Source organism: Gossypium hirsutum, chromosome A01 (assembly GCF_007990345.1).
Source record: "Gossypium hirsutum isolate 1008001.06 chromosome A01, Gossypium_hirsutum_v2.1, whole genome shotgun sequence".
NCBI classification, from domain to species: domain Eukaryota; kingdom Viridiplantae; phylum Streptophyta; class Magnoliopsida; order Malvales; family Malvaceae; genus Gossypium; species Gossypium hirsutum.
In genome coordinates this window covers 1,346,477-1,357,443 of record NC_053424.1, presented here as the reverse complement: position 1 = coordinate 1,357,443, position 10,967 = coordinate 1,346,477, and the positions used below count along the sequence as shown (strand labels likewise).

Genomic DNA, 10,967 nt, shown 5'->3' with positions numbered 1-10,967 from the left:
AAATTACATTTGAGTGCACTAAACTATTAGAAAGTTTATATCTTGGTCACTCAACTTTGAAAAGTTACAAAGTATAACTCAACTATTTGAAAGTTTTCATTTAAGTTATTAGGATGTTAAAATAGCTATTGTATGGCGTTATTTGTTCGCATCGTCCGTACCAATCAAAAGCATTTTTTTCTCTTCTCTTATTCAGTTCAATGTTTTTCATAAAATAGTTTTGAACATCATAAATCTACGAACCAATATCCAAAATAGTTTTCTACTTTGATCTTTGGCACTAATCGTCAGATTGACCTGGATCTAAGGTATGTTTTTCTACTCGACTAAGACATTGATCCACTCTAATGTGGTACCTGAGTTTGACATTTTTTCTAATGTGTTACTTGTATTATTTTTGTCCGATATAGTACTTCTATTTGACAAATTTTGGCTCTGTTTGTTTCGAGGTAAAAGCTTTTACGAAAAAAGTTTCAACCTTTTTCGATGTTTGTTTCATGTAAAATAGGATGGCCAACATAAAATGGTTTCCAGTCAATAAAAAATTACCTCTTATTCTTATAAAACATTTTACTAAACTGATAAAGCTCTGTTCACTGTAACACCCCTTACCCAATTCGAACATCAGGTCAAAACACCAAGATTTTACATTCTTTACTACATTCTTCTCCTGTCAAATATTTTCTTATAAACTTTTATAACTTTTCAATTTAGTCGTTTTTTGTCATAAAAGTTCAATATTCACTAATTAATCATATTAAATCCAATTTCTTTCTTGTTACAGTTTAATCATATAATTTATCTTAATATATTGCTTCACATATCAAATTTCTATGTATTTCATTTCTATTATTTCATCCACATATTTTCTCAAGTTTAACAATTTAGTCTTTATCGTCATAAAATTTTTGTATTTTTCCACAATTTCACTTTTACAATACTTTATGCATATTTCATCATCTCATAACACATTTATTAAACTTTTATCATAATTTTCTTATTCACATATTAAATTGTTTCACACTTAAAATTTTGTATAATTTTCAATTTAGTCCCTATTGCCATGTAATTTATTTTTCATTATATAAGCAATTTAACATAATAATTCATTATAATATATTATTTCACATAACAAAATTTCATGCATATCACTTCTCTTGTTTCAATTATAAATTTCACAAAATTTACAATTTAATCATTAACATCATGAATATTCATTATTTACTATAATTTCACCTTAACATCACTTTGTAATCAATTCACTATTTCATTTAGACTCTTAATCATGAATCTCAAATACATGTTTGTTTCATTGAACAACTTTTATAAAATATTTTCAAGAAATCTGCTAAACAATAGAAAATATTTTACACAGATTCACCCAAACACCTAGAAATATTTGTTTTTCTAGAAAAGTAAGTCATTTTTCAGAAGCCATTTTCAATTAAATAAATGGAGCTTTTATGTATTTTGGTACTCGAAAGTGACAGCGTTAACTTTTTAGTTTTAGTATTTAAAGTTTGAAGATAGATTTGATGAAAGCTAATCGTTAAAACTATTATGTTTGAAATTTTCATGATTTTGTTAATAGAATAAATTTAGTTTTAATTATGAATTTGTTTAGTTTTGCGTTTAATTTGTCAAATACAATCCAATTAATGTGATCTAGTTCGGGTTTTAAGGTTGATTTAATGAAAGTTAATTACTAATATTATTAGCTAATTATGATTTTTTTATAAAATCAACTCTAAAAAGTTAACAATCATACTTTTGTGTATCAAAATATATAATTTTTGTCAAATATAAGTATTAGATTGAACAAAAAACAATATAAGTACTACATTAAAAAGAGTGTCAAACTTAAGTATCAATTTATGTATTAAACCAATAAATTACCGAGCAATTAACATCTTTGCTACTTTTGTTGAATATAGAATTAACAGGCATTTTTAATTCTCGAATCAAATATATTTAATGATTATTCAAATAATTTAAATTTTTAAAACCCCACAATTAACTATTTAGATTCTTTTTCCTTTTTTCTTCTTGACCATATCTCGGCTATCATTGTTCCAACAATATCCAGACAAATAAATTAAGAACTAAATAATAAGTACTAACTGGCAAATTCGAAGCAATAAAAAGTAATTTAACATTTAGTTTTAGTTCGATGTGGGATTTTCCAATGCCTCCATTTTCAAGCTCTTTATGGCTTCCATAGAATGGTGGTTTCAGCTATCATTGAAGTCACAACGTAAGGATCCATGTTAGATGATGGCCTTCTATCTTCGAAATAGCCTGCAAAGTATATTAAATTTAAAAAATAAGAAAAATTAATTAAATTATATTTTATCTTTTTCTTTTGTTAAAAATTTCGTTCTTAAAAACTTATATGAAAATAATTAGATTGTGACATTTGGCGTGTCACATGTACCTCATATTAACATATAATAATCAAATTTTAACAATAGAAACAACCAAAGTTTTTAACAGAATTATTAATTAATTTATCTATTTTTTGAGTAGAGGGAACAAAATATAATCTAACTCCTAATAAAATGGCCTCCATGATATTTTTACCTAAAAAAGTCAAGAGACGAGATCTAAAAAAGAAGAAAAGAAAAGAATGGTTACCTTTTCCTTCTTTCTCAGTGTCACGACCAACACGAACAGAGGCTCCTCTATTTGCAACACCCTAATATTTCAACAATACAAACAAAATAATATTTCAATCGATTATGATAAATATCGGCAAAAAAAAAAGCAAAATAACATAATACAATGTGTCATTGCAACTAGACCTATTTATGGATCGAGTTATTCGCACAAGCTCAAAGGCCTGCTTGAAATTTGGGAGAATTTGGCAAAAAATATTAGGCCTGAAAAATAGACCTAGACAAAAAAATAGTCTCGTTTAAAATATGGGCCAAGCTCGAGTTTAAACATTCAAGGCCCAAGCTCAGCCTGACCCTACCCATTTTTAAGTTTACAGTACTTTATATTATGCTATTTTTATATATTATGTAATTTAGAACACATTAAATAAAATAAACTAATGTTAAATATATAATACAACTCTAATGTTAAACATTAATATAATGATAACTACATAAAAATTTTCAATAAATAAAAAATTTATAAAATTATTAAATATTAAAATAAAATAAATATTTTTTAAAAAATAATATGAAAAAATAAACTTGGGTTAATATTTTACATATACGTGTAAGTTTAAACAAAATTTTAAACCTATATTTCGAGCCAAACTGAACTTAAACAAATATAAAACATTTTAATATCATGCTTAAATATGACCTGAACAACTTATAAACACATTTAATTACAACCACTATTTAATTTCCTTTTCTATCAAAACTATAAGGAGAATCAATGCATTCTAAGGTTGATATTGATAGTCAAAAGGGATACGGTTCAATCTACGGAAAAGCCATTAATAACGAAAATCGAATTATCCCAAAACAAAATTTACCGGTTCATCGGTTATTTAAATTTTAAAAAAAATATTTAAAAGCTTTCTTCATTAACTCAGAAAAGCTAATTGTATATACATAAAATTATAATTCAATTCCAATAATTATGATTTTTTAAATCTTTAAAAAACTTAATTACACTTAATCTAAATTTAATAAAATTCAATTTAACCCAAATTAAATAATACAATTCAAAATTCTTTTAATTTCTTTTTGAAATTTTTAATTTCCTATTAAGTTTCAACCCTAACGCTAGAGTTGTTCAATGGTCAGATGGGTTGAATAATAATAAAATATTTTTATTTTATATTAAGTTTGAACCCAATCAGATTTAGGTTAAGTTTGGACATTAAATTTTATTTTATTAACTTAATTTAAATTGAATTCATTTAAATAATAAAAAATATTTTTATATCTAATTATAAAAATGTATATTTTAATTTTTTGAACATTTTAAATAGTGAAATAAGCTTTTTAATTGAGCCAGCCTAAAAACAAGCTTAGACTTCAAAATTTTATCAAACTGAGCCATGGTCCAACCCAAGACATGGAGTGCTAAATTGCTAATATGATGCTGACTTACCCAAGAGAATGTGTTGATATCGGCAGTCTCGTGAAGACCTGTTAAGCGTCTCTCATTACCCTTACCATAAGCTGCAATGTGTTCCTTGTGTCGCTTACTCAATTTCTCGATCGCCTCGTTTATCACTTCGATCCCACCATCATTTCTCATCGATTTTGTGCTGAGACAAAATATATATTTTAAATGTTTGCGGTCATAATTCATTCAATTTAAATTATGATCACGTCTACTCTTCTCTTAAAAATAAACTTATCTATTTGTAAGGTTGAGTCATGATCCAAAATTGTGTTAGAGTTGATTTTAAGGTAAATATATATTGGAACCTAAATTTAGTTTCAAAGTTCAAATTGGTAATTAAGAGTTTTTTTTTGTCTAATTAGATACCTAAACTTGGTCTCAAGGTTCAAATCGATACCTAAACTTTTTTTTTATACTTGAATTTGGCCTCAAGATTTTTTTTTGTCCAGTTAGGTACCTAAACTTAGTTTCAAGGTTCAATTTGATACTTTTTTTTGTCCAATTAGGTACTTAAACTTAGCTTTTTTATTCAAATTGATACTTGAACTTAACTTCATAGTTCAAATTTGTTCAAATAACCAAATACTACGTTAAACCAAAAAGCTAAATTCAAATACCTAATTGGACCAAAATAAACTTTAAATGCCAAATTCAAATACCTAACCTAAAAAACATATATAATATCCATTTCAACACTAAAATAAAATTCATATAACAAAATATATATTTACCCTTAAATTTATTTAAAAAATTTTGTCGTAAGTAATCTATCCCATTAAAAAATAGAGAATATTGTTTGGTATTTTAATTTTTACCTGTAATTAGTATGAGCGCCGGCACCATTCCAATCACCCTAATCGAATAAAATAAAAACAAAGATTAAAAAAAGAAAAAAAGCCAAAGAAAAAAGAAAAGAAATTGTAGGCATTGGGAGTTGGGACAAACCAAAACAGGTTTGGGATCGAAAGAAAGAACAGCTCCTGCGATTTCAGTTATTCGCTGTTTAAAAAAATGAAAAAAAAATAAAAATGTTATAATAACAAATACCTTTATAAAAAAGATCAAAATATGATTATTAAATAAATAAATAAACTGGTTTTGTGGATATATTACCTCGAGTATGTATCGAGCCATCCATACTTGATCCCCTGAAGAAATCCCAGTAACTGGACCTACCTGGAATTCCCACTGTTTACACAATAACAACACCACATAAATATGCTATATTTCGGTTGGATTTTATATATAGTATTTTGATTTTTAAAAATAAAATTGAATATTGTAGTGAATAGATCGAAACTGAATTTATTTGATTTGTGAATAAAAAGAATCACATACCTGGCCAGGCATAACTTCACCATTGATTCCACTAATGTTAATGCCAGCAAAAAGGCAAGCTTTGTAATGTGCATCCACAATGTCTCGGCCGAAGGCTTTGTCAGAACCCACTCCACAATAGTACGGTCCCTGCATGTATGGATTAATTAAGTTTTTATTTTTAATATTTTAAAAAGGTATTTAAGGGATTTTTCACAATTGTAAATAAACGAAATGATTGTTTTTTTAACACTATAGAGAAGTTAAAAATAATTAGAAATTAAAGAATTTGGTTTAGTTTGAATAATTATGTATTTTTCAGCTTTGAAAATTGAACTTAACTAATTATTTAATTTCACTTGAACCAAAATCAAATTAAATTTAATAAATTTCGAATTTAAATATCTTAATCTAATTGATTTTCAATTTTTTGATATTTTAAGTAATACTAAAGAAAAGAAGTACAATGTAATCAGGGTGAACAGTAATGGTGGTAAGGGCGGTGTTGGCCTCAAATTTTTTTAAAATTTTTATTATTCCTTTGGAATTTTTAATTATATCTTTCAAAATTTTAAAATTTTCTTATTATGCTTTTAATTTTTTAAGTATTTTAATTAATGTCTCTTAAAATTTTAAATTTTTTAATTAAAATCCCAATTTAAAACAATTCTTATCAAACTCTTAATTTTTGAAATTTTTAATTAAACCCAAAACTTAGTTAAAAAAAATCTACCACTAAAATGTTTTATTTTTACCTGTGGTGCGGGAAACCCTCCGACAGGCCATCCAAGAGGCCATTTAGTGTCCTTTTGAAAAAGTGTGTACTCTTGCTCAATGCCATACCTAAATTAGTACAATAAGATAGTAATTTTTAGGATACATTGAAATATAGACAACTATTAATTGAAAGAATATGGCATTAGATAGCTTTTTAACCAGTTTATGAAATTAAAAAAAACTCAAATATATATACATATAAAACAAATATGAACTTATACATCAAATAAGTCTCTTTAAATATTGGATTATTCATTTGGTTCATTTGAGTTGGATATTTTATAAGAGATTTAAATTTAAATTAATTAAGTTGATTTAACCTTAGTACGATTAATATTAGATTATGGGTTCGAGTACGTTAAAATCCATTATCCTTCTATAATAAGATTAATGTTAAAAAAATTAAATTAATTAAACTTTAATCGAATTAAAATTAGTATAATAAAATGTTCTTTTAATAGTAAAATAGGCTGATTCACGGGTTCAAGCCCAATTGAGACTTAGGTATAAATTTAAGGCCATAGTTGGTTCATTTGGTTTATAATTAAGGCCATAGTTGGTTCATTTGGTCTATAAACGCCTGAAATTTTGGAATGAAATTTTTGAAGGTTTTTTCTTTAAATTACTACAAGTGTTAATGAAGATACAAAGTAAAAGACATTGTAAAAGAAAAACTTTATTGGTAAATTTATCTTTAAACAATAACTTTTTTTTATTGGCTAATAGGATTTTGGGTAAATTAAGACAAAATTTATAGTTTAAGGAATATTTCTAATAATAAAAAAACTTTCAAAATCAATACAAGAATTGATGTATAGTTTAAGGGTTAAGTTATTAACAAAGTTGAAAAGATATATACTACCATGGCTCCTCCGCAACGACATCAGGGTGGCTAAAGATCTTGTCAGCGATGAATCTTTTGTTTGTAGGAATGGGGTCTCCAGTTGGTGTATACGCGTCACACATCACCTATTTATACAATTATATACATAAAATTAATAATTGGTTCATTGACAATATATATATACATATATACAAATTAACCCCATAAGCTGTCTTTAATATCTTAGCAAAATTCTAAAATGTTTTATCGAAAAGTAAATTGATTACCAACATGTTCCTTCCTCTTCTGAATGGATCTCTGAATATCGCTTGAGGACTAATCTAGTCAAAATTTAAGATAATAGTTATCACATAAAAAAAAGTAAATTTATATATGTACATGAATACCCTAAAATAAATAATTTGTATTTTTAAAAAAATTACAAAATTTTAAACTTATAATAAAAATATTTTTTAACTTTCAAAAAATATTTAATTTAATTTTAGCAGTACCTAAAAAGATTTACTGACTTCTCCAATAATAACCTTAATTTTCCAAAACCGAACTGAACTGTTATGGTTGCTGGATTCTTTTTTTTTTTTACGTTTAAGACCTTGGAGTTGTCCGATCTAAACTAAGCATGGATTACCGAAATACCTCAGTAAAAAAAGAAGAAGAGTTTAAACAAAACTTACTATATAATAACTTCACTGTTATCACCGGTGGCCTGCTCCGTGCTGGAACCGTCGTAGTTCCATTTAGGAAGTTTTGAAGGATCCGACTCCGGTCCCGGCAATGTCTATATCCAAACCAATATATATCACCATTTCGATTCTAGAAAAAAACAGATCATAATATTCAACAAAAAGTTTTGAATGTTTCATTAGTAAAACACACTCTTGCTTTGCTCCTCATATCCATGCCAGATCCACCGATCCTGGAAAAATGTTTGAAAAAAGGCATTAGTAATTAGTGTAAAAATTAAAATTGTGTGAAACAGAAGAAATCGAAAGGGAATTGAAAGATATAGAGAAAGAGAGAGTGTTGACCATATGTATTCAGCTATGACTTTTTCAGTGACGTCGCATAGATTGAGATTAACGAGATCGTTGAGAAGAGACATTGTTGTTTGGCTACTGAGAATTTCAGAGAAAATTTTTAAAAATGGAAAGGGGTTTGGTTGTTGATTTTAAACTGAAAAAATTAACGGTTTTTCGGCTGAGGAAATGCATTGTTTTTAGGGCAGTTAAGATATCTAATCTATAAATAGATGATAACAGTAATAAGGATAAACTACATCAGAGGTCACTAAACTATTAGTCAATTTACATTTTGGTCACTGAACTTCAAAAAGTTACAAAATGGTCACTATACTATTCGAAAGTTTTCAGTTAAGTCGCTGGAATGTTATAACCATTGTTGTATGGCCTTTTATGTTTTCACCGCTTGCACCAATCGAAAGCTTTCTTTCCTATTCTTTTTTACAGATTAGTTTTTTTCATGAAACAATTTTGAATGTCATGAATTTGAGAGCCAAAATCCAAACAACTTTCTTCTCCATTCTTCAATACTGATTATTAGCTTGACTTGAATCTAAGATATATTCTTTTACTAATTGATGGATAATAACGTCAAGGGTTATTTTTATGTACCTTGAAGGAAATATCATACTGTTAACAACAATAATAAATCTAAAGTACTTTTTTATAAAAAAAATCATTTTCTTTAGCCAAAAATTTATCGGTCAAATGGTTGTAAAACAATAAAATTAATGAAAAAAAAACAGAAGGAAATAAAGTTTCAAGATAAACTCATTTGTATCAATAATTGACTCGAAGAACGGCTTGTTAGTTGAGAAATTTTTTGGGGAGGTTTCAAATTTATAGATATGGAATGTCTCTATTTTAAAAATTGAAAGCTTTGGTTGGAAAGTGATAAACATGTCAAATTGCATATTTTTTATGCTTAATTTGGTTTATTGATGAACTGAATCCTGCTAATTAAGTGTTTTTATGATTTAATTCTTGTCAGGGATGCAATTGATCAAAAGCAAGCTGAAAATGGGCCAAATTAGAAGAAAATTATTGGAATGGGCCAAAGCGAAAAGATGGAGCAAGCCAAGGACTAGTCATAAATTTGACTTTGTAAAAAGCCAAAAATAGGAAATTCTATTTTAAGTTTATTTTAATTTTATTTATTTTTAATTATTATTATTTTAGATTTTATATTAATTTTCTTAAGCTATTTTTAGTAAACCCTATATAAATAGGGGGTTTAGTTCTGTGATAGCCCGAAATAGGGCCTAATCGGAATAGTGGTTTCGTAACCACAAATCCGAAGTGAAATAGTTTAATTTTATAAATTTTTATTAGTTACTGATTGATTGAAATATTGTGTGAAAATATGGATAGGAAATTTTAATACTTTAGTGCTTAATTGAATTTTTAGGACTAAATTGAGAAAAATGCAAAGTGTGTCTAATTAGTGATTAAATGACTTAATTGAATTATTGCATGAAATTGGAAGTGTTTATGTGGCAATTAGACCATAAATTAGTGTTATGGACACAAAAGGGTATTTCTAGAAAAATATCTAAGTAATGGGTCAAGGGCATTTTTGTCCAAATTGGGTAAAAGACAAAATAAAGAGAAAATAAGTGTCCATCTTCTTCAAAAAAATCAGAAGCTTGCTGCCGAAAGTTTCAGGTTACCATAGTTAAGGGTTTTGATTTTCCTAAGCTCAATTGTAAGTGATTTCTTGCCCCGTTTTTAATTATTTTCGTATTTTTATGCTTATTGAAGCTTGAATTTCATGTTTCTACCATTTAATTTAAATGAAATTAAAGTTTAAAAATAGACCCATTCATGATATAATTGTAAATTGATTAGTGATGTTAGATAATGAATGTTTGAAGTGTTAATTACAAGTTTTACTAGATGAATTTCAATGAAAAATGTTGAAAAAGGGCTAAATTGTGAAAGATGGTAAAGTGTGCATAAAGTTGTGATTTTGTGAAATTGAGGCCCGTTATGAGCATGAAATATGATTTAGTGAAGTTTGAAATTTAAGAATTTAGAGAATTTTATTTTACGAGCTTAGGGACAAAAGTGGAATTTTTGAAAAGTTATGGGGAAAAATGTAAATGTGTCAAAATGTTGTGTATGAATTGTATTTGAATGGAATATTGATAAAATGTATTAAATTGTGTTAATATAGATCAAGAAAGAAGAAATAGTGCAAGTGATCGGGGAAAAGAGAAAGTTATCGACTAAATTACAAAAATAGTCGTTTTGCATCCGAGGTAAGTTATATGTAAATAATAGTTATATTTGTATAAATTGTGAATTATATTTGATATGTGGATTAATATTGAATGTGGAAGGAAAGTTGTTCATGAATTATTCAAGTGATAAAGTGTTGAAAATAAAGTGTTAAGTGTAAATTCCCGGTTGAACTTAGGAATAGAATTGGATACAAGTGACATGTCACTAGAGACCAGTGTTACAGTGTTACAGTGAGTCCCGGGTGCTGGGTGATCTAGCATGTGTTGCAGACACCTGACAGCTTGTGTGAGCAGACCCGTGGACATTTCCAGTGTTATTGATCAGTGGTAGCTTCGGCTACATTTCAGTGGTAGCTTCGGCTACATCCAGTGGTAGCTTCGGCTACATATCAGTGGTAGCTTCGGCTACATATCAGTGTGGCACTTATGTGCTAAATCTCTACGTATCCGTGTATATTCCAAGTGTTCAACGGGATTAATAATGAATTAAAGTGAATATGAAATGTTAAGTGTGAAAATGTATATGCAAGTGAATTGGTAAGATTGTGTATGTGTAAGTGATTGAAATTTGCTAAGAAATATTTTGATTAGTTATATGTTAAAAGTGTTAATTATTAATTGAGTAATTATTGTTTACATGTAACTTACTAAGCTATTTATAGCTTACACATCTCT

At 27.1% G+C, this 10,967-nt stretch overlaps 1 protein-coding gene across 1 annotated transcript; it reads right to left on the bottom strand.

The window, feature by feature from the left end:
- Nucleotides 1–1,946: 1,946 nt before the first annotated feature.
- LOC107900114 (glutamine synthetase nodule isozyme) lies at nucleotides 1,947–8,248 on the bottom strand. Its single transcript, XM_041117429.1, has 13 exons — nucleotides 8,059–8,248; nucleotides 7,907–7,946; nucleotides 7,705–7,808; nucleotides 7,297–7,345; nucleotides 7,049–7,155; nucleotides 6,165–6,252; nucleotides 5,431–5,559; nucleotides 5,206–5,280; nucleotides 5,038–5,091; nucleotides 4,908–4,945; nucleotides 4,075–4,234; nucleotides 2,635–2,695; nucleotides 1,947–2,298 (listed from the first exon to the last, which is right to left on the bottom strand). The coding sequence occupies exons 1-13, from the start codon at nucleotides 8,130–8,132 to the stop codon at nucleotides 2,207–2,209; spliced, it is 1,071 nt and encodes a 356-aa protein (XP_040973363.1). The 5' UTR covers nucleotides 8,133–8,248; the 3' UTR covers nucleotides 1,947–2,206.
- Nucleotides 8,249–10,967: the final 2,719 nt, after the last annotated feature.